The 24,860-nt window shown below is 42.0% G+C and overlaps 1 protein-coding gene across 1 annotated transcript in view; it reads left to right on the top strand.

The window, feature by feature from the left end:
* Window positions 1-24,860, top strand: part of KIAA1549 (KIAA1549 ortholog) — a 122,765-nt gene that overhangs the window by 43,887 nt on the left and 54,018 nt on the right. The window contains exons 3-9 of the mRNA XM_070517287.1: window positions 7,861-10,569; window positions 14,012-14,100; window positions 15,154-15,331; window positions 16,346-16,476; window positions 18,471-18,654; window positions 19,865-19,924; window positions 21,085-21,233. Of these exons, the coding sequence (XP_070373388.1) occupies window positions 7,861-10,569; window positions 14,012-14,100; window positions 15,154-15,331; window positions 16,346-16,476; window positions 18,471-18,654; window positions 19,865-19,924; window positions 21,085-21,233 (3,500 nt within the window). The remainder of the gene's footprint in view (window positions 1-7,860; window positions 10,570-14,011; window positions 14,101-15,153; window positions 15,332-16,345; window positions 16,477-18,470; window positions 18,655-19,864; window positions 19,925-21,084; window positions 21,234-24,860) is intronic.

The raw sequence follows: 24,860 nt of genomic DNA, 5'->3' as shown, positions 1-24,860 counted from the left end.
GACTTGGCAGTTCCATTCGCATGCATACATACATGCATACACACCCATCCACCCACACACATATACACAGATGTACACACATGCACACATATACACAGACATACTTACAATATGCACATGCATACACATATACACACATAATACATGCACATACACATATGTAATACTTTATATATGCATATATGTACCAGAAGATGGGTAAAAAAGTTCATGTCAGAGATGTTTCTAATAACAAAAATTGACAATAGTCCAACTGTCCATCAACAGTAGATAGATAAATTTTGTGGTATATTCATATTCAGTGGATATGAATGAATATATTCAATGGAGTTTCTGTTGAAGTGAAAATGAATGAATTACAGCTACAAGGAAAACAACGCTCATGGATGAATCTAAAAATACGGAGTAGAAAAAATAAGTTGCAGTAGTATATTTGCAGTATAATTCCATTTTGATGAAGTTTGAAAACATGCAAAGCTGAAGAATATACTCTTTAGGGATACATACATATGGTAAGACTATAAAGAAAAGCAAGAATCTGAGAAGTGCATAATTCAAAATAGTGGTTCCATTGGTGGGAAGGAACGGGGTACACAGAGGATGCCAGAAGTAAGGGTCATAGTCTTTTTTTAAAACTAGATGATGGGTACTCAGGTATTCTTTATATTATTAGCTATACCTGACAAATATAGTTTTATAAATAGTATTTCTTATCTACGTGGTATTTGACAATAAAATCATTACCAGGTGGAGGAGAGAGTAACCTGGTAGAAGATGCAGTTGGTTGGGTCAGCTCTAGTTCAAGTGGTGACTTCGCAGTCTTAGAAATTCCTCTGGATAGTATCCAGTTGGGGTTGAATAAAGAAAGGGAAGAAAGACTCTATTTTCTAAATCAGGGAGAAAAATGAAAGGTGAGGAAAAGGGGGAGGATGGCTTTCATAATGGCATTGAAAACCTCCATTTAATAATGGCACTAAAAGCCTGAGAACTAGAAGAAGAATAAAAATTGCTAAAGATTTGCCAAATTGGATAGTGGTTTAATTATCAACTTTTGTTTTTAAACTCTTAGAAATTCTAGGGGGCTCTTGTTTTGCAGTAAACTCAATATCCACAGAGAGCTGAGATGACTCATCGTGCTTTGAAAACACCACAATTTAGCAAAGAAGCAAAAATCATGGTTCTGTTTGGATTAAAGCTGTTTAGAGATTTTTGATGCTGCTATTGCTTGGGTTTCCCAGGCCAGCCCTCAGAGGATGTTTTGTTTTCCCAATGCCCATGACTGAAGCTGTGAGCTGCCCCCAGGTAGATGGTGGGCCTCACAGCTCTAAAAGTGTGCCTTTGTATGAGTTTTTTGAGGAAGATTATCCCCGAGCTAACATCTGCTGCCAATCCTCCTCTTTTTGCTGAGGAAGGCTGGCCCTGAGCTGACGTCCGTGCCCATCTTCCTCCACTTTATATGTGGGACGCCTACCGTAGCATGGCTTGCCAAGCGGTGCCATGTCCACACCCAGGATGCCAACTGACAAACCGCAGGCTGCCAAAGTGGAATGTACACGCTTAACCGCTGTGCCACTGGGCCTGCCCCTGCATGTGTTTTATTAACAGAATTTAGCATGTGCTTCAGCTCCATTATAATATGTTTTTCAACATAATTTCTTTGCTAGCAATTTTAATTAAATGGGCTGATTTGGCTAAATGTGGTATGGTGTAAAGAGCATTCAACCACTGAGAACTCAGAAACCTACCTTTCCAGGCTGGCCCTGCCCTGGGTGCTATTTTGAGCAAGTCTGCTTAAACTCTTTGAGCCTCATTTGCAAAGTGAGGGGATTGGACGTGGTCTTAAAGGATCCATTCAGGTTGAAAGGTCTATCATTCCATGATCGACTACTATATTTAGGGAAGATTTCCAGATAGAAAAGTATGACTTGGAAAAAAAAGATAAAACACCAAATTATCTTGCATGTCTGAGTAAGACCAACAACTTCCTAGAGACAGGCATCTCCCTCAGGAATTTTTTAAAAGTTTTTAAAAAGCTCTATGTGAGTTTTTTTTTTTAAGATTAGCACCTGAGCTAACCTCTGTTGCCAATCTTCTTTTCTTTTTCCTTCTTCTCTCCAAAGCTCCCCAGTACTTAGTTGTATATTCTAGGTGTGAGTGCCTTTGGTTGTGCCATGTGGGACACCGCCTCAACATGGCCTGATGAGCGGTGCCATGTCTGCACCCAGGATTCGCACCAAGGATTTGAACCGGCGAAACCCTGGGCCACTGAAGCGGAGTGCACAAACTTAACCACTCAGCCTCGAGGTGGCCTCTATAATGTTTTTTTAAAAAAGACTTTAAGAGCACTTTTAGATTCACAGCAAAACTGAGGGAAAGTACAGAGATTTCCCATATACCCCCTCCCCTACACAGGCATAGCCTCCTCCATTATCAACATCCTCCATCAGAGCAGTACATTTGTTACAATGGACAAACCTACATGACACAGTGTTGTCACCCAAAGTCCAGAGTTTACCTTAGCGTTCACTCTTGATGGTGTATGTTCTATGAGTTTGCCTTGTGAATTTTTAATCACCGTGAATCAGCATGGCAGGAGGGCAGTTCCTGCTCTGTTCCATCAGCATGGCAAGAACTTAGCCCAGGACCCGGTACAAGGTAGGCACCCAGTAAGTATGTGTTGTGCTGTCACATGGGAGAAGTGCCTCAACACTTGCTACTCAGAGTATGGTTGCAGACCTGGCCCCACCTGGGAGTGATGCAGAAGCTCAGCGCTCACCCCAGCCCTGCTGGACAGCCTGCGTTTTCACCGTTATTTCGTTCGCGTACATGCAGAAGTCTGAGGAGCACTGTGTCACCCAACCCTGTTCCTTTCCCTCTGTCATCACAGGGAGAACCTTTCACTCTTCTATGGACTAACGCGTTAGAGCTTGAAAATTGATCTCCAGGGCTTGAAATTAGAGTCCGCACAGACTTTTCTGCTGGGAGTGAGACTCACCTGGGTTTTCTAACCTCTTCCTGAATTAACTCCAGAAGTAATTCCCCGTGGCATTTCAGCTGCTGTGTCTTCACAGCTGGTTTCTCTCTCTCGGGGCTTGGCTGAAGGCGGGGAGTGGGGGGGATGCATCCCAGCTTGGCACACTTCACAGTTCTTAATAGGAAGCTTTTGTTCCTCTGTTTCCCTAGTCAGGAGAATGTTTCGTCCTTTTGACCACTTTGCCCTTCCCTGCCCGCTGCCCTCTGTAGGCAGAGTTGACTGAATTCTAATTTGCTTCAGATACTTGGGCTCATAAATTAGCCACTGATTGTTGCTTTTCTTTGCTATTTTATCTCTTGCCGTCTTCCAGTGCACTTACAAATATGTTTCTGATTCATTTTAAAATATATCGTTCTCTCAGATCTTATATTTATTTCAAAATAAAATATAGCAGAGTTTTAAAACAGACACACAAGATGATTTATCCTTAGGAAAACTTTCAGGTCTGTGTGCTACAAAGTTACACAGAAAGTTGATTTCATTACTTCTTAAATTTGTAACTCTTTAACCTTCACTGTAGAAAAGAACAGCTGCTCCTTTACCCAGGTTGTAATAAGTATCATGTTTACTTTTATCCACACTTGGCATGGGACAGGTAAATAGTAAAAGCATATAGACAAGAAATCCTACAGCCAGCTTGTATAGAAGGCAACACATGCCTAATAATATAATAATAATCTCTAAGAAATGGTTTCCTTCTTTGGTCGCTTATTCCTTTTTAAAAGTCATATTACATAGAAAGGAATGTGACCCTTTAAATTAAACAGCTTGTATCTGGTGTAAGTTTGTGACTTTCAGATGCTAACGAACCAGCTAGAAATATTTGATTTGTATAAATATGTAGCTAAATGTTGTTTACAAATTTTAGTGTATGCATACAAAGTCTATTCACAGAGTTTTGTCTTACCTCTTGATTTCCATCTCTACTGGTGAGTCACAAGTACCCCTGGATGCCCCTTTCGCAGCTTCTGTGCAATTGTCATAAGCTATTTTAATTCTGTGTTATGTTGTTTATAACCTCACAAATTATGTAGTAGTATTATTGTTCATTTATACCATAAGTGTTTGTTTAGATTTAACCATGTCTTTATCACTTATTTATTCTCAGTTCCTTCTTCTCAGATCTTCTTTCTGGGATAATTACCTTTCCTCTAGAAGTAATCCTTGTTTAGAGAGGCTTCTCTCTAAACAAGAAGGTCTTCTGTCAGTATAACTGCTTTTTGTTTATCTGAAAATGCCCTTATTTTAACAAATAGAGAGTATTTCTGGCTATTCAAATCTAAGATGTCAGATATTTTCTCTCAGCACTTTGAAGATTTTGTTTCATTGTTGCTTGGCTCCTAGTTCTGTGAAGTAGTTATCTGATAGTGTAATTGCCATTCCTTTCTCTGACTGCATTTACAGTTTCTCTTTGTCTTTGGTGTTCTATGGTATCATCATGCATAGATATGGGTTTTTAAAAAATTCATCCTGCTTGGGATTTCTTGGTCTTTCTGAATTTCGTCTCTTATTAATTTTGACAATTCTTAGCATCACGTCTTTGAGCATTGTCTCTACCCAATTCCTTCTATTACTTCTTTTAAAAACTTTGATCACATGTACGTAGGACTGTCTCATTCTATCTTCCATGTCTCTTAACTTCTCTTTTTCATATTTTTCATCCTTTTGTTTCACTCTGCTCCATTCTGAGTAGTTTTCAGATCTATCCTCCAGTTCACTAAATCCCTCTTCAGCTATGTCTAAATTGCTGTTTGTTATATATTGTATATTGAGTATTAAAATTTTAATTATTATGTATTTTCATTTCTAAATGTTCTTTTGGTTCTTCTTAAATCTTTCTGGCTTTTTTTTTTATAGCCTCTTGTTCTTTGATCATGTTTTCAGTCCCTCTTTATTATTTTAAATTAATTAAACATACTTTAAAAAATATATCCCATAATATCTGGAGTCTTTACAGATCTGATACCATTTGTGTGGATTTCTTTTGACTTTTTTGGGGGGAATTTCTCTTGATTTTTAAAAATAGTACCTTATTTCCTTACATGTTTTGTAATTTTTAATTTTGCACCCATGTTTGTTTGAACTCTAGCTACAGGAGTACTTTGATGCCTGGTTTGAGAGTGTGTTCTTCTGGAGGTGGTTTATGTTAGCCTCTGATAGACACTGGAAACCTGGTCCACTTTATTATTTTTATTTTTTTCAGGTTTACATCATTATATTTTGGTTTCTGTGTAGATTACTTCATGTTCACCACCCAAAGACTAATTACCATCCATCACCACACATGTCTGCCCAGTCGCCCCTTTCTTCCTCCTCCCTCCCCACTTCCCCTCTGGTAACTACCAATCTAATCTCTGTCTCTATGTGCTTGTTTGTTTTTATCTTCTTTTTATGAGTGAGATCATACGGTATTTGACTTTTTCCCTCTGAGGTATTTCTCTTAGCATCATAGCCTCAAGCTCCATCCATGTTGTTGCAAATGGCAAGATTTCATCTTTTTTTTTTAATGGCTGAGTAGTGTTCCATTGTGTATATATACCACATCTTCTTTATCCATTTGTCCATTGATGGGCATCTAGGTTACTTCCAAGTCTTGGCTATTGTGAATAAGGCTGCAATGAACATAGGGGTGCATATATCTTTATGCATTTGTGTTTTCATGTTCTTTGGATAAATACCCTGCAGTGGAATAGCTGGATCATATGGTAGTTCTATGCTTAATTTTTTGAGGAATCTCCATACTGTTTTCTATACTGGCTGCACCAGGTTGTACTCCCACCAGCAGTATATGAGCATTCCTTTTTCCCCACATCCTCTTCAACACTTGTTATTTCTTGTCTTGTTAATTATAGCCATTCTGACGAGTGTGAGGGGATATCTCATTGTAGTTTTGATTTGCATTTCCCTAATAATTAGTGATGTTGAACATCTTTTCATGTGCCTGTTGGAGACCTCGTCCACTTTAAATTACAATTCTTAGTGTATAGTTTTTAGGACCATGCAAGTCTTATAGGTTGCAAACTTGGGGAGACTTTTTGTAAAATATCTGCACTAAGTCAAAGTTGAGACAGATACTTTTTCTTGCAGTCCTCTGAGGGATGGATAGTTTTTTTTTCCTAATTCTTTCCCTGAGAGTATGGCACTTCCAAGGTCTCCAGCTTTTAGAGATGGTCCTCATTCTGGTTTTTATCCTGTCCAAACCCAACACTTGTCCCTCATTCCCCTGTGGCCTAAGATTAGCTTTAATTAGGTTAATTAGATCAGATTAACCTATCTGGTCCACTGTCCCTCTAGCCACTCTGTGACTTCAGTGTTTGATGACCTCCCTAGTCCAGCTCCTGCTTTGCTCATGTGCTCAGCACATGTCCCCTATTGTCTTGCAGGCTCATTCAGTCATGGAAAAGGATGTTTGAACATTTTTTAAGGATAATTCAGTGTTAGGAAGTGGGAAGGCTTCAAGATCTCTAGTCTGCCATATTGCCAGGAATAGAATAGAAATTGCTTACTTTAAAAAAATAAAAAGAGTGAATTCAAGATTATCCCCACACTATTGCAGACACTTGTGTTCTGACAAACTGGATAAGTGAGAGGAGGGTGGTGTTATGGGTCATGAGAGTTGCTCAGTCCCCAGCCTGTGCTGCAGTGCATGGTACCCTGTGCTTGGGTTTTCCTCGGGGGTCTGGGCCATCACATATCCTGCCTCTCTATGCAGCATATATGAATTACAGGTGGAGACATCTAAACCACTTAAATGATAATAACAGCTATACAAGGATAAAGAATATGAAAGTTTGAGAGGATGATAGGATGCTTTTGACGCAGAGCAGAACCTTGTCCTTACACACCATTCGTTCATTCATTTAACAGATGTTTATTGAACTCTTACTATGTGTCATTCACTGTGTTGGGCACTGGGACATAGATCAGTAGTCCCTGTCCTCAAGAAGCTCACAGTGGAATGAGCAGTTAATTTTAGTGGGGCATGATAAGGAATATGACACAGGTAGAACCCTGGGGAGAGGCCCTAACCCAGCTTTAGAGTATTGAGGAGGGAGGTAGTGTCTATGCATCTGCAGGACCAGTAGGAGTTATCCAGGTGGAACCATGGAAGGGCTTCCCGCACACAGGGATAAGAATGTGCAAAGTTGCCAAGCCAGAGAGAATCTGGGTTTGGGGAACTGCAGGTAGCTCATCTGGCCAGAGCATAGTGGGGAAGGTGTGAGAGTGGAGCAGGGAGTGATGAGAGCTGAGCCTGGAGATAGTCTGTGGCCTAAATGTGGAAGGCCCTATAACTTAAGAAACTGTTGAATTGTCCTCCCTGGTAATGAGTCATGCTGTCAGAGTCGTCATGTTTATTTCTCTTAAGGGCCAACTCTTATGGAAGAGAAAGAACTGGGCTTAGGAGTCAAGGAAGGCTTATATTCAGATTTCGCTCCACCTCTGTCTGGGTGATCATGTAATCGACTTAAGTACCTTCTCTGAACCTGTTTCTCGTGTGATAAATGAGAGAGAATGGACTAGAACCTCCTAAGGCTGCTTCCTTTTCCAGTATTCCGTGGAGGTGTTAGGAAGTAAGAGAAAAAATGTCAATGTGTTCGCATACACAAGCTTAAATAAGGTGGTACTCAGATTTATGAATATTTGCAGCTATTACCCTGACAGTAATTCTGGCTTCCAATTAGCTGCTTAACTTCTAACTATGAATTGTGGATATTCACAAAGAGTGGGTATTTGTTGAATGAGTAAATTTTTGTATCTGAAACAAAATGTTAGCAGTATGACTTTCATTGCCTTGCAAGTGACCCAGCTTTTATTTTCTTTTGTAGATGAGCTCTCTCTGGAACAGCACAACCTTTCTCTATCCTCCGTGGAGCTCACGCTGAAGAAGAGCACCGTGCACAGCACTGCACATGTGGCCTTAACAGAAACTGCTCCAGGGTCCCAGCAAAGCCCTTCTCTCCACGTCATATCATCTCCATCTACCGCTCCTTTTGATACAACCTTTTTTAACCAAGGAAAACTGACCCAAAATACAGCAGATCACAGCATCTTTGTGGCAAATTACGTGTCAGTGACGAGCAACGAGGTGGTCATAAATGATGATGAAATGGATAACTTTTTGCCAGAAACTCACTGGACCACTTCCCATGCGGTTTCTTCAATACAGGATGTCACAGTCGGCCCACTGGGGCTGCCCGAGGAAACCTTAGACTCTGTGCTGACTCCATCATTACCCGCGATTTCTTTACAAGATGAAGAAGTGACGTCAGCCTGGCAGAACACAGTGCAGCAACCAACAACGAGTGCTGAGGCCCCCAGTCATTTCGATGCTTTTCTGTCAGCTTTTTCCACTGCTGAGGGCATAATTCCAACTCCTGGGAGGAATTTGGTGCTTTATCCTACTGACACTTATGGGCACTTACCAAGCAGGACTTTGCCAGAGATCGTGGCTTCAGGAACAGAGGATGTGGAAACCCTCCCTTTTAGCGCGCCATCTTCAGTGCCTCGGCTGTTAGGCGATGGCATTACTCAACAGCCATTTCCCCGCTTGGAGGAGGTCTCACCGTCTCCAGAGGATGTCCTGGCCACAGGTGCAGACAGATACCCTGATGTGACCACTGCTTTGCTTCAAAGTCTGAAAGAAGCCACCTCTCCAAGAACGTACTCTGCTGCAGCTGTATCACAGACAGCCCTTGCTTTCAGCAGCAGCAGCAGCACAAATTCAGATTTGTTTTCAACTCCTCTTGCATTTGTATCCTTTTCTACTCAACCTGCTGATGTTTCATATAACCCCTTTCTTCCCGGCAACTCCATCGAAACATCACAATCGCCTGGCAATTCGGTGGTCCCAAGTCATGTGGCCAAGACTCACGTTGGGAGCCCCATGTCTTCACTCAGACCGTACACATGGTGCATGTCCTGCACTCTGGCGTCGCCTCAGCACGTTCTGTCAACGAGCCTCATGGAGAAAGACGTGGGATCTGGGGACGGTGCTGAGACCCTGTCTGTGACAGTATTGGAAGTGAGCAGCATCTCTCCACTGAGCAGCGTAGTAGTGGACTTCTCTGAATTTGAAGGAGAGCCTCAAGAATTTAATACACTTTTTCCCTCAAGACCGATAGTTCCACTTTCTTCTCGATCTGTGGAAATCTCGGAAAGGAGCACTGGTATTTCAGCCGAGGTGGATATGAGTATTGTTATGACCACACCAGTGTATCCTTCCCACGGCCACCTCTCTGTACCAGTGTCACTTGATACTGCTACTTTGGGCTTGCCCTCTGTCGCTGAAACACAAGTAATGCCATCCAGTGTAACAGCTGTGTTTTCCTCGGTCAGCACCAGTGTTCTCCTTGACTCATCTTTCCCCGTCACAGCAAACAAAAACACACCATCGCTCGCTCTCAGAGACCCTAGTCTTTTTGCGTCGTACACTTTGGCTCCTTCAGTAGAGTCTTCACTTTTCCCTGACCGAGAACCAGCCAGTTTTTCCCAACATGAAACTGGAAGTATTTTGGATTTTGCCTCTAGCTTTTTCTCAACTCCACCGCTGGAATTCAGCAGCTTGGTCCCCCTATCTTCAGAAGTACTTTCTTCTCCATCTCTGATGTCAAGTGATTTGTCAGTCTTCTTTTCTCAGACTTTTTCTACCTTGGTTGAGACACTTATCTTGTCTGACTCTATCCACTTGCAGTCACCTCAGCTTTCTGTTCCTAATTCCACAAACCTTGGATTTTCTCAGCTCCTGCCAAGTTCAGACTTGCTTTTAAATACACTCACTGTTCTGCCTAGTTACTCTGAAACATCACTACGGTCCAGCTTCCCCTCTGATTCTCTCAAGTTCTCTGAAGCATCAACAGTTTCACTGGCAGATTCTGAAAGTCATTTTACCTCAGCCCTCACTGAAACTACCTCCTATTTTGAGTTTTCACTCATCTCCCATGAATCCGCAGTCACCACACTGGGGCCCTCCAGTTCTGAGCCCACCCTTGACATTTGGACTGCTGGAACTCACTCAACCTCACTTTTGACTGCTTTTCGTACTACACCCATTTTAACAGAGTCTTCTCTCTTTTCAACTCTGATACCTTCCAGTGATGATATCAGTGCTACAAATGATCACGCGTCTGTCTTTTCCTCTTTCTCCAAAGTCATTCCTACCACTACAGTACTGGTCACTGCCGTGTACTCGTCATCAGCGTCCTCATTGGTTTCTGAGCTGACCCCCTCACCTCTGCCTACAGAGCCGATCTTTGTGGGCCCGTCATTCACACCCACAGACCTACCGATGAACACCTCCACTGAACTGAGCACATCTAATACCAGTGCTGCCCCTGATAATACCATTGGCACCACCCTGAACAGCAAAACTGCAAGTCAGAATCCCCACGGAAGCAGCACGATGCTCCCCCTGCCATCCCTTCATCCGGTGATCACCCCCACTCCTCAAGCACCAGTTGATACTCCAGCGCTGGTCACCACCAAGCTGCCATATGTATGTGATATTACAGTTCCTGATGCCTATTTGATCACAACTGGTAAGGCCCTACTTCAAGTCACTTGGTTGGGGTGATCCTTCTAAGGTGCTTGTATGAAATGCTTATTTGATGCGCAGCAGCATGGTAGAGAGTGCAGGCTTTGCCCCCGGGGAACTCCTGGGTTAGTAATCTTCCCTCCTTTGCCTATCACCTGTGAGTTCTCTGGACAGTTACTTAGCCTCTCTATGCCTCAGTTTCCTCAACTATTAAATAAGAATGATAGTGGCACCTACTTCATTGGGTTATGGTAAAGACGAATGCATTAATATGTATAAAATATTAACCCAATGTCTGGCACATGAGAAGCACCCATAAAGTATTACATGTTAGTAGTAGCAATAAGAACAAATAAGTTTTCAACAAGCCTTAGAAGCTTTTCGCAGGATCTTTGTCTTGGGAGCTCATAACCCAGTGGATGCGTAGATGACAATGGTTAAAACTAACACCTTCGTGTTTAGTTCCACCAGTTAACTGGGCAAGTGTGTAAGGGCAACCATTGCAATTTCTTCCGAATTTATTATTCTAACTTTTCCTTGAAAGGAGGGGGCACTTTGCTCTTATATATTCCCATAAAGGTCACTTGGATCCTGAGGAAAGAAACATGGAGTGACTAAATATCCTCTGAATTCAGTCACAAGCTTTACCCTTCTCCCCTGTCTGCAGCCTGAGTGACTACTGAACAAGCGGCAGCTTCCCGGCTGCTTTAGTCACATGAAACTGGAGTACATTTGATGTCACGTCTGTGCAAGTCCCCTGACTGTGGCCTGCTTGATCAGGCTCTCCAACTTGTTCTTCAGGAGAAATGACAGGTTGTGCGTGAAGTCTCGTGACCTGTTAATATACACTTAAATACAACATAATATTGATGAGCAGCCTGGCTCTGTGTGTTGATTTTGATGAGGTTGGGGATAGAAATGAAGAAGGGGGAAGAAGGTGGTGGTAGAGGTAGGAGAGGAATGGAGTGAAGTGGACGAGCAAAGAGGAACAGGGAAAGGTGGAGTGAGGAAGGAGGAGGAGAACATGGTTGCTCTTTTTTCTCCATGCTGAGGGAGGTGGGCCAAGGATCCTCTGCTCACCGTGGTGGTGCTACCACCCTCTGAGGTGGTTGGGAGCAGCTGAAGCTTTTGCTCTCCTAGCTCTGTCGCTCCCTCAAATAAGGAACCACTTGTCAATTCACGTGACAGGTAATTACTGAGCACTGGGTATGTGTGAGGTGCTTTTAGAAGCTTTAAGGGACATCCAGATGAATGACATGGTCCCATCCCTCAAGGAGCTTAGAGTCCAGAAGGGCAGGTGCTGCCATGTCTTCCTGGTAGCTGTGATGAGAATGGTTGATGCAGAGTTCTGTAAGAGTGACTATTTGGGATGATCGGGGATGGGTCTGGAAGGACGTGAATTGGAGGTGCACGTTAAAGATGAGTAGAAGGCTGTTATCTGGAGACAGAGGGAAGTGTTCTCCAGGTGGAGGGTATGAACACAGGTGGAGAAGTTCGATGGCCCAAGGATGTTCAGCTTGGCTGGATTAGACTGTGTCATGGGAGGAGAGGTAGTTATGCTAGGAAATGAGGTTGGGACAAAGTGGTGAACCTTCGTCTGCAGGATTAAAGTAGTGCAGAGGAGAGAGAAAAGAGTTTCTCATAGACACGATACTTTTCTTCCTTCCCACAAAATTATTACATAATAGCTACAAAGTGATCAGTTACCAGAAGCTTATTAAAGAACTACTGAAAGTTTCTTTATCTCTGGAATCCCATGATACTTATGACACTTATAATTGTAATGCGTCTTTTAGAATTTTTCTGCAAATAATTAGAAACCATTTTAGAAGTATCTGGAAGAATATCAGCATATATATAAAGCAATGATCAACTTTCATATAAGACATACATTTAATGAATTTGGTGCCGTTTTTTAGGGATCCATGTATTTCTAATAACTTTTTGGGGTAAAATTCACGCATTGTGAATGTATACTTTGATGGTTTTAGTAAATAGGTTTGTGCGTAAGTATTCATACTGTTATATTGCCTTTTTCAGTGGAGATGAGGCTGTTTTGCTCTCATTGATATTTTTGGCCCAGAGCGAATATCACCTCGTTTAGAATCTTTATTTGGATTTGAGCTTGCTGCGGTTTTAGCTCTCACCCCAATTAACTAGAGAAGGTGGAGGTAACGTTAGGGGCCACGGGCCTATTTAGAGTGACTGTTGGATGGTTGTCCTGAGCGATTCCTTTAGCCGGAGGGGCTACTTACGATATGTGCTTCCTCCTTCCCTCTTTAGGGTTTCCTGTCTCTGACTTTCCATTCTCCTCTACTTTCCCCAAGTTTAGCTCTTCAGACCTTTCCTTCCTTCCCTCCCTGCCTCCCCTTTTTCCCCCTCCCTCCCTCCCTGTCCCTTTTCCCTTTCTTTTCCTTCCCACTCATTTTTATCTTTCCCTTTAAAATGTGAACTGCAGTCTGGTCCACTTGGAGCCCGTGTGGCCCGAGCCGAGTTGGCTGCTGGCGTGACTCAGCAAGGGGGTCAGGGGCCCTGATCTCTTCTAATGGTCTCGTGAACTAAAGAAGTCCCTCCTTACTTTTAATATCAAGGTCACTGATCAGTAAAGAAAACAGTCAAACGTAACAAACACTTGTTTTTTAAAAGAATGAAAGTTACAGAGTGATTCTGTCTCCAGTTTAAAAAATTCAGAACAGGAAATGGAAAACCAAATAATAATATCAAGTGTATTTTGATTCTGCATTGTGAGAAGTTAATGGAAGAGGAAAGAAAAAATAATAGGGAAAAGAAAGGGGAGCAGGACATGCTTCCCGAACACTGAAAACATCCTTACTTATTGCAGATTTTTAAATAGAATGTGTTAGGTGTGGAAGGAAAATTAAACATAGCTAGATTTTGTTATAAAAAATATTTCCTATGTAAAAGGTTAATACGTAGGAATTGTGAAAATCTTTTTTTTCCCCTTATTGGTGGTGAAAACCCTTCACTTGCTATGGTGAAAAGTTGGGGTAGGAAACCTCATTTTACAGAGGAAGACGTCATCTAGTTTTCTTGAGTAACGTCTGAAGGCCTTTTAAAATATTACTGCTGACAGTTTTTAAAACCTTGTATTTTACCATTAGGGGCATAGCCAAGGGAAAACCTGGTCTTTGCCCAGATGAAAATGAGAACTCCATGCTCTCTGTCCCCTGGCTGGGCCACAGCCACTGATTCCTGGTCTCAACCACCGCGGCAAAGAGAGTCGAGGGTTCTCTTAGCACCTGGTACCTTCAAGATGCACTCCTCTTCCTCTGTTCTTTCCAACTCTGGTTCTTATTTTAAAAAATGATTTTGGGAGCTGCTGACATGCTTGGGCCCAGCACAGGCTCTGCTCCGGGGTCCAGAAGTGTGATGTCTGCATTACTCGTGACACTAAACTGCGTTTGCTGGTTGGCTTTGCCTCGTAGTGCTGGCCAGAAGAGCCGTGCAGGAGTACATCATCACATCCATCAAAGAGGTGTTGAGGATTCACTTCAATCGTGCCGTGGAGCTCAAGGTGGGTCCCCGGGCGGGGGGGTCTGACTCGGGAGCCTGGGTTGAAGGCAGTTTCTAATGGTAGTGGAGCATTCTCCTTCCCTCCCTTCTCTTAGTGAACCCTTGCTCATCTTTGGATCTCCACTCAAACATCACTTCTTCAGGGAAGCCCTTCCCGACCCCACACGAGGCCAGGTTTAGTCAATGAGAGGGATGTGTTAGCAGAGTTGGAACAAAGGGGCTCTTAGCCTAGAGTTTGGGGTGAAGACCTAATGATTTTGCTTCCCTTGATTTACGTGAAAGGAGTTGGATTAGAGTTAAATTAGACTTTGGAGTGAGTCCGTCTGCGTGTTTCTCCACATTCAGTGGGATAGGGATAGATTTCCGGACGTTTTGTAGTGGACCCCGAGCTAGTGCCTCCCCTCCCGGCTGAGCTCAGACAGCCACACTCTAGACCTGCACCACCCCAAACGGGGCCACGAGCCACATGTGGCTATGGAGCACGTGAAATGGGGCTCTTCCAAACTGAGGTGTGCTGTAAGTGCCAAATACACACCGGATTTCAGACTTAGTGAGAAAAGGAATGTAAAATATCTCGCTAATAATTTTTTGCATTGACTACCCATTGAAATGATATTTCATATATATTGGGTTAGCTTCTTTTTATGCTTTTTAATATGGCTATTAGAAATGTTAAAATTGCTTATGTGGCTCACAAATTTCTTTTGGACAGCACTGCTCAGCAGAGAAGTGCCCCTTTGTATGTGGGTTAGATACGATAAACACTTTGAATTCTCCGTAACTCGTTATTCAGTTCATGTTATTGGCTGTCCTTCTTTCCTGTCCTTGCTCTTGTAATTTGCTGCTGTTTTCGAGAAGGTTGGCAGATGTGTAAAAGGAATAACTAAAGTAAAATTTGAATTATCTGTGTAACAGTACCCCTTCATTCAAAACTACCTATTTATTTTTTTACCTTACTTTATTATTTTTCTACACAATACAGCTGTTTTTAAGTTTGAATTTTGGTACTCTCAAATTTGATAATGATTGTCTTTCGTATTTTTTGCTTTCATAGGTTTATGAACTATTCGCTGATTTCACTTTTCTGGTAACATCTGGTCCTTTTGTTTACACGGCAATATCAGTCATAAATGTACTTATAAATAGTAAACTTGTACGTGACCAAACTCCTTTAATCCTGGCTGTGAAACCTTCCTTCCTTGTGCCAGAGTCCAGGTTCCAAGTCCAAACAGGTGAGAAAAATGAGCATAGTTGTTTTGATTTGTAAATAGAATCACATTTTCTTTTTTATGTTTTTAAAAAATTGGGGGATGATTTAAAAAAATGTATTTAAATTTTCAAAAAACTTTATGGAAAATTTCCAGCATATGCAAAAGCACATAGAATAGTTTAATGAACCCCCATTGTATGGCTTCAACATTGTATGACTTCAACAATTTTCAACTCCTGGCCAGTTCTTTTTACATCTATATGCTCATCTACATTCCCTCCTCTCATGTTATTTTGATATGGCACCGTGTCATTCATAAATATTTCAGCCTATGCCTCTAAAAGATGAAGATTATTCAATAAATACATACACCCCGCCTGTATATGCATACGTAGACCCACACACACGCATGTATGCATATATATACACAATACATATATATGTGCATATGTACACGCATATGCATCTGTGCACAGTACCATTATCATACCCCTAAAATTAACAGCAATTCCTTAATATTATTTTAAATTTTTTATTATAAATGTTTTCAGACATGCAAAAGTAGAGAAAGTAACATATTTAGCCCACATATGCCCATCACTAAGCTTAAAAGATTATCAACATTTTCCTAATTTTGTTTCATCTATCCCTCACAACGTTTTTTGAGGAAGTTAGAGTGTTTTAAAGCAGTAGCAGATAACAGGTCATTTCATCCATAAATACGTAAGAATTCATCTCCAATGGATTTATATATATTTGAAATGTTTTAGTTAGTTGCATCTTTGGATGCTCAAATTGTTTTCTTAGGTATGTCTCCATTTAAAAATGATGACGTCACCATCACATTGCATCTATTCATTTGGTGCAGAGTTGGCTTTCTGCATTTCCATGTTATGTATATATAAATAATGCATGGTAGTAGTTAATCCTGTACTATGGATGAATTAGTTGATTTAGATATTGTTTTCCCCTCTCCTCATTCCTTAATACTAAAGAAATGCCTGGTTCATGGCACTGATTGCTCTCCTTCTTTCAGTACTTCAGTTTGTGCCTCAGAGTGTGGATACTGGCTTCTGCAACTTCACCCAGCGCATTGAGAAAGGCCTGATGGTAGCTCTCTCTGAAGTGAGAAAACACCACCAGGGGACGTACAACCTCACGGTGCAGGTGAGAATAGCACTGAATGCAGAGCAAGATGCTTTATCCTTTAAAGAGGAGCTAGTTTCATTTAAGACACACTTAACTGTTACTAATTCCCTCCAGTGGAAGAAATTCAGTTCACCTGGGTCAGGGTGATCTCTTTCCATGGCATCAAGTCCACAGAGCATGAGTAGGGTGAGCGTATTTGAAGGTGGTGGGGGGAGGGCAGGGTAACCCGAGAGCTCAGATGTGGTGAGCTGAAGAGAGATGACCACATGCAGGAAATTCAGGAATGTTCTAGAAAGGAACTGTATCAACCTAAATACCCAATGTGGGGAATGCCTAAATACCCTAGTGTTTCGTATTATGGAATCCCATGAAATGCTGTGCTTCACTCTAAAGACAGAGACTATAGCTACTGATCAAAGAACAGGCTTTGTGTGTATTGTGTGCAAACTGCTGATGTTTTTGTTTTTCTTTGATATTTTTTCCTTCCTATTCTTTGTTCTTTCTTTCTGGAATTCATGTTAAATAGATTTTGGTACTCCTGGAGTCACCTTCTGGGTTTCTTATTTTTTTCTTATATTTTCCATCTCTTTTTTTTTAATTCCCTATTTTTACAGATTTTGTAAACTTTGTCCTCCAAGCCATTAATTGTCTTCAGCTGTGTCCATTATGTTATTCAGACCCTCTATTGAATTTTCTTTTAGCCATCATTTGTTTTCATTGTTCTTTGCTCCTTTTTCATCGCAATCTTTCTGTAACGATGCAGGATTATCTTGAATAAGGATGCAGAATCACTTTGAAAGTCTCCGAAGACATTATTTAGAAGTTTTAAAAAGTTGTATTCCATTTCCTGTTATCTCTGTTTTCTCTGCAACCATTGTTCTGTGTTGATCTTGGTCCTTTGCTTTCGTGCTGTCAGTTTTCTGTAAATATCTGGAGGCGGTTGGTTGGTTGTCGTTAGAATGAAGAAGCAGGTGGTTAGTTTGCGCAGCTTGTTGAGCTTCCCCTTCAGCTGTGGAGTCTGTGTTTATATCAGACCTGCCTCCTGATAGGAGAAGTCATTGGAACACTGAGTACTGGGCAGAGAATATGGCTGGTGGGCTTCTCTCTTGGGGCTGTGTGTGGTCAGAGACAGGCAGACTTGGACCTCCTGCCCCCAGTGTAAGATAAGGAAGTTGTTCCCTGGAGATGGAGCACTTTAGTGGAATTTTCATGGCAATGCTGCTTTTTCTTTCCTTCTTTCTCTCTTCATGCACTGGAGTTATCTTGGTCTCTACCCACCTGCCTGCTTAGGGGCAAACCCACAGTAGGTCTCTTAGCCCTCTCTGACAGGGAGCTTATTTTCTTTAGGGAGCAGTTCTTTGGGCTATTCTGGTGAAGATGTGGCTGCTGCTGGCACCTCTGTGTTGGCCTGGGTGTGGCAGTTAGAAAGGAAAGAAAAGGGAGGTGGTTAACTCTGCTCTGTGGCACACAGTCTTTAATTATACTGATAGTGTTCTGGAGCCTACTGTTGGTCTAGTTCCTGCCATCTCTGCCATGGAGCCTCTCCAGGGCCCCTGGGGAGAATGGCTTTCAGCTCTACTGCTGTCTGTGCCCGTGTATGTTTTGGGTCTCGGTTCCCTCAGTTCTGGTTTTTATCAGTGTGATCCCATCCTCTCTCCATCTTCCAGAAATTTGACACGATCTCTGGTTTTCTTCCATTCTCAGTGCTGTCGTGGATTTATTCTCCTTTGTTCAGCTGATTGTAATTTCAGTGGGATTTGGGGCGGGAGGGAGGGGAGGGATTATGAATACAGGTGCTCGGTTCATCACTAAGTGAAAAAGCATTTTCAGTAAATGGAGAATTTAAAGTATTGCAAAAGGGAACCAGGTTGTAAACCAGTTAGTTCCTTTGAAACCGTCACATCCTTTTAAAAACAATCAATGAGAGAAATTGTGAGAGGGAAATCATAGTCAAGCTTTTAACTGAATGTTTTAATCTATTTTAGAAGCTTATTCCAACTTCCTTCTTTCAGATCTTGAATATCACCGTGGGTTCTTCAAGGGTGGCTCCTCGGCGGGGCCCAGTGAACATCGTCTTTGCTGTGAAAGGCTCGCAGGGGTTTCTGAATGGGTCGGAAGTGAGCGAGCTGCTCAGGAACTTGAGCGTGGTGGAGTTCAGCTTCTATCTGGGATACCCGGTGCTACAGATCGCCGAGCGTGAGTACTGCTCTCCTGTGAAGCACTGGGAAAGGGGCCGCGAGTGTTTTCGTTGGTGGACCTCTCTCGTTCAAATGAAATATTTGGGTGAAACCCAGAATATAAATCAGATCAAATTGGAGCTTCTCGACTCAAGCCAGGGTGGGTCTCCAAAGCCTTCCTCTCCTCAGCCACCGGCCCTTACCACCTTATTCTTCTCTTTTGAGAATAAAGGGGCAGAGTTAAAGACAACACCAGTTCTGGAAAAGGTGAAACCAGAGGACAGAGAACAGATCTGTGGTTGCCAGGCATGAAGGGTGGGAGGAAGGCTAGACCTCAGAAGGGTAGCAGAAGGCAATTTCGGGGGAGCGATGGGACTGTTCTGTATCTTTATTGTGGTGGTGGTTCCAGGACCCTATGCATTTGTCAAAACCCATAAAACTGTGTACCAGAAAGAGTGAATTTTACTGCATGTACACTTTAAAGAAGAATAATAAATGAAAGCAAATAAAGCCTTTCTTCCTGGGTGAAGCAATTAGTCACGGTGCAGTGGAGTAGGGTGGGGGTGGGGGGAATGTTTACTTCAAAAAACAGTAGATTCCAGAGTTGCGGTCAGGCAAAAAAAAATCAAATTCTTTTTCAAAATGTAACAGCCAAATGGTCTGTTGATTCTTAATCTATTTTAGTGTACTGTTAATTAAATGAAAAAGAATAACTTGTAAAATGCAAAAGTAGACAGGTAAAATTGTTATTTACAAATAGTAACTTTCAGTTATGTACAGTGCAGGTATGCATAAAATAATAAGTATGCTGGACAACAGCGGTCTGCTGGGACCGTCCCAGACAAGCAGGACATGGGTCACTTTACCATGAGTCATTGCTGGGAAATGCTAGCGTTCTGGGGGAACAGAGTGTGAAAACTCACTGCTCTGGAACAGTGACATTTCAAGGGGAACATGTGGGGGATCACCGTGAAGCAGTGTCCCATGATGTCGCTCCAGCAAGTCCTTTCTTTTTCTCCCTCTTTCTCCTTGAGACTCGTGCTCAGAAACCGCTTTCTGTCCATGCCTTCACACCGATCTGGCATTTTGCTCTTCCATATGTGGCACTAAATAGTGTGGGAAAGGCACTGTTGTGACGTACTCAGCCCTCCCTAGAACGCTTACTTTCTGATTGTTGCAAACGAGATTTTACAGATTTTTCTCCTTCCCTAATCCTTTCCCTTTTATAGCCTTCCAGTACCCACAGCTCAACTTATCTCAGTTGTTGAAGTCCTCTTGGGTGAGAACAGGTATGTTTAACTTACATAGCATTTTGGGAACTGTAAGCCTAAGAAGTCTATGTGGGTGTATTGAGAATGATACTGCCTTTCCTGCTTCTGAACCCTAAATTCAGGGCAAAATGTACCTTAAATTCTTGACTAAGAATGAATGAGAAAGGGATTCAAATTTGGCTGTGGGAATGTGTCCCACTGAGTTGTGGGACAAAAAGGATCGGCTTTCTTTAAAATTCATACATCAAGTCCAGGCCAAATTCTAACAGGAATTGACAATCTTCTGACCCAGAACAGAGTGAGGTTCGAAAGCCAGAATCTCTTTTTTGGTTTATAAGGACAAATAAGGTAGCTCAGTGAGCAAATAGGAAGCTCTTTTTAAAGTCTTGCAGGCCTAGGTCAGATATTTACAGCTATGGCATCGCCGATAAAGGCTTTCTAACCTGGTACACAAAAGTGTGAGAGACAGTCACATGCCCACCGGGTGCCCAGCGCGTAAGCGGCACGGTGAGTAACTGGTTGTGGGGAGGAGACACATAAAGGGGTGATAGTCACCATTTACACGGTGCCATACCCTGCAAGTTCCCCTTACTTAACATACAACGTCCCACATAAAGGCCCCACCTCTTTGCATGGCACAGTGGCCCCATTTCCAGATAATTTTTGTAGCAGTTATTTGCCCCTGGTCCTGTTTCAGAGGGGATTTGAACAGTTTTGGCTGAAAAGTGCATGCTTTTTTCTCCTTTACCACTCTGACAATCCGATTGTCTTTTTAGATAATCTTGTTTATAGCAGATGTCTGAAGATAGGCACCCTTATATCCAGTCAGTTTATGAGTCCAGGTCTTGAGTCAAGATAAGATATGAACTCAAACCATTCCCAGAAGTTTTGAAATAAGTGCAGACAAGGCATTTGGTCTTGTGTGGGAGCTCTTAGCTCCACAGCTCCTGCACTCCTGGGCTTCTAGCCACCGGTCTGCATTACACTTGGAGCTTGGAATCGTATATAAGACCCATGAGCTACACCTGCTGGACTCTCCTCCACCCTGTTCATGTCCACTCTCCTCTCTAGGGACTGGCATTTTATGGTAATCCTATGTTAATTTCTCTTATGCACACCCCCTTTTTTCCTCCACCACTAACTTGTTCTGGGGCCTGTGTGTTTCATCTTCAATGTAGTCCTCCTGGGCGTCGTTGAGAAGCAGCTCCAGAATGAAGTGTTTCAAGCTGAGATGGAGCGCAAACTGGCCCAGCTGCTCAGTGAGGTTTCTACCAGAAGGCGGATGTGGAGAAGGGCCACCGTCACTGCCGGGAACAGCGTGGTGCAGGTATTCTAAGAAGGTCAAAGGAGGAGGGATGGAGAGAGAGAGCCGTCTAAAAATGTGCTGTATTCTCACGCAAGTGGGAAATGCCGGGAGAAAATGATGATTTTGACTGATTGCTCTATTAGGTAGCAATTGAATGTGGCAGCATTTCAGTTCAACTAGAGTCTGGACAAATATTTACCAAGTCCTTAGTGAGTGGTCGGTGCTACAATAGACCTTGTGGCAGCACAGCAAAAGAATCATGTCACTGGGTTGCCCTACCATTGGGTGGCCTTATTTTTCAAAATGTAGTCTTTAATACCAAAAATGTAGTCAGTTTTAATGGAATGGTATTATTGATACCATCACAGAGATTAATCATTCAGCTGAAAGCGACCGTAAGAGATCAGAAAGAGGCAAATTTTCTGCCCTCTATTCTAGCGTTGCATCCTTCCCATCTCGCCCAGCCTCGATTGTCTCATATTACCCAAAATCTTCTTCCCCTTGTCAACCGGCAGAAAGGTTACACATGACAGATTTGTTTGAATTGGAAAGTGACCCATTTTAAAGTGCACGTCCTCAGAGAGTTGGAGGTGGGGCTGTGGTTTATTCCCATCTCAAGGTGCATTATGTTATTTTGGATTCTTTTCTTTACCAACTGCTGACTTGTAGAGCTAGGAAAGTGGGATATTTAGAGCTATGGCATTTCAGAGACAGGAAACCAGGGTGAAGCCCTGAGGGCAGGGGCAGAGAGGCTGGTGGTTTAGAGGCATTAGAGAGAAAGGTGCAGAACTGACCCTGGGTGGGGAGCATGGCACTTTGCCTGGATCTGGCATCATTGTCGCTCAACTCCTTTACCGAGTTTCCCCTTGTAAGCATTGTTCTGTTTCCCCTCCGGGAAAGGTGGTTGTTAAGTTTCCAAAATAGTTCCTTTAGCAGATACAGTAGAATATAGAGAAATCTCAAAACTGATAAAAAATTGAGAGTAATATGAAACAAATAAGGATAAAGCAAACAATACAAATGAATTGTAAAAGCTTTGACTTATTCAGCAGCCGTGTCTTCATAGAGCTCAAGGTCTGGGCGGAGGTTAATTTATGCACATAAAACAGTTGTGGAGCACCATAAGAGTACATAATGAGGTGCTAAATTAGATAGGAAAGCTCCCTGAGGTAGGAATATTGAATTTGTGAAAATTAACCAAGCCACCCCAGGCTGACGGTGCCATCAGATGGATTACTTAGAGACCGTGCCCAGCTCCTCTTCTGCCTTTGGGTGGCCAAACATGAAGGTGTGGACAAGGACTTATGTCCACAACGCAGGACTCTTTGTCAAACATAATTTGTAAAAGTGGAAGTATTGAAACAACCTAAATGCCCAGCACTTGGGAGATCGGTAAATAAATTATAGTGAATCCTTATATATTTTGGAATATTATGCAGCCAGTATTTTTTTAATTAGTGGGAGATATAGAAAAACGTTCAAGGAGAGAGAGGCTACAAAAGAATGTATGCCATATAATCCAAATATTAATATAAAGCTCATGAAAAAAATAATGGAAGGAAATACACCAAAATGTTTACAATGATTTTCTTTGGTTGGTTGCACTGCGAGTGATTTTTATTTTGTTCTTGATATGTTTTTTCGTGTTTTTAAAAATTTCTCCAATGAGCGTATAATTTCTATAGTGAGCATGTGATTTTTTTTTATGATGAAGATTGTCGCTGAGCTAACATCTGTGCCAGTCTTCCTCTATTTTATGTGGGATGCCACCACAATGTGGCTTGACAAGCGGTGCCAGGTCTGTGCCCGGGATCTACACCTGTGAACCCTGGGCTGCTGAAGCAGAGTGTGCAAACTTAATCACTACGCCACCGGGCTGGCCCCTGAACATGTGATTTTAATCAGAAAATAATTTTAAAAATGCAACTGAAAATGTTGCCCACAGTGATGACTCCATCATACCATGGTTGTATGGATTCCAGATATGAATCTGATAACAGTCATCTAAAAAGGATGTTGGAATTAGATTTTATTGACTGTTACTTTCAGATTGGACAAGCTTGTGGAATCGTTAATCAAGGTGGCTACCACTGGATATTTGGGTATATGGTTCTGCAAGAAGAAACCATGCTTCTAAAATTTATCAGAACTTCTCAATGGAAGAAATAGGCACATAGGTAGAGGGACAGGTGGATATAATCTACTTGCTTTTCAGTAGCCTTTTGATAGTATTCCATTCTAAAGGCTAATAAAAAATTAATAACTATTGCACTGTTCAGGGGGAGGGAGAAGGTGGTTAGGGAACAGAAGTGGTCAGAGAACAAGCAAAGGACAGGACAAGTGAGCCCTTCTCAGGGTGGAGAGGAATAAAGAACAGTTTCTCCAAGGATGAGAGTTTGGACCTGTGTTGTTAAGGATCTTAAACATGGTCTGGAGGAAGGCATTCACTGTGAAATCATGAAATTGTTGATTTGCCAAAAGTTTCCACTGGTGAAGAAGGAGTCTAGCCGCCGTGTCCAGAGCACAAGGCAGTATTACAAATCCATACGCGTGGGTAGAAAAATAGCAGTTGCGTTTTGCCAATGGCAAGTGCAGAGATCAAAAATTCAAATTGTGTGTATGAAACAGAGGGCCCTGAGTCATTGTTGATCATTTTCTCAGAACATCAGTCTAGCGTTTTGCTCAAATCTAAAAGGGCAATAAAATTGTTGCATATCATTAAGGGAAATAACAAAATAGAAAGCTGTATTTATGCAAAACTGTGATGTATCAAGTGTACTGGATTCTGGAGTATTAATGTGAAAGGGCTACCCTAACACCAGAGAGAGAGATTTGGGGACAAATCAAAGTACTATGTGACCCAGCAGATTATGAATTTGAGATTTTTGCCCCCAATTTGATTGAGATATAATTGCCATATAACACTGCGTAAGTTTAAGGTGTACAGTGTCATAACTGGGTATAAGCATATATTTCTAAATTACTACCACACTAAGGTTGGTTAACACATCCATTGCTCACAGTTATCTTTTTTATTTTTTTTTTGCCGTGAGAAATTTTAAGATCTACTGTCTCTTAGCAACTTTCAAGGGTACAATACAATATTGTTAACTGTGCTCACCATGCTGTGCATTAGATCCCCAGAACTTACTTATCTCATAATTGAAAGTTTGTACCCTTGACCACCTTCACCCTTCCCCCCGACCCCCTTGCCCCTGGCAACCACCAGTCTACTCTCTGTTTCTGAGTTTGGTTTTTTAAGATTCCACGTATAAGTGAGACCATACAGTATTTATCTTTCTCTGTCTGACTTATTTCACTTAGCATAAGGCCTTCAGGGTCCATCTGTGTTGCAAATGGCAAGATTTCCTTCTTTTTATGGCTGAATAATATTCCATTATGTGTATATATATATATGTATACACACACACACACACATTGCATTTTCTTTATCCATTTATCCATAGATGCACACTTAGGTTGTTTCTATGTTTTGGCTATTATAAATAATGCTGCAGTGAAGAGTGGTGTACGGATATCCCTCTAAGATACTGATTTCATTTCCTTCATATATATACCCAGAAGTGGGATTGCTGGATCATATGGTAGTTCTATTTTTTAATTTTTTGAGGAACCTCCAAACTGTTT

This window comes from Equus asinus, chromosome 1 (assembly GCF_041296235.1).
Source record: "Equus asinus isolate D_3611 breed Donkey chromosome 1, EquAss-T2T_v2, whole genome shotgun sequence".
Lineage (NCBI taxonomy): Eukaryota > Metazoa > Chordata > Mammalia > Perissodactyla > Equidae > Equus > Equus asinus.
Note: the sequence above shows the minus strand (reverse complement) of the source record. Positions and strands in the feature narration are given on the sequence as shown.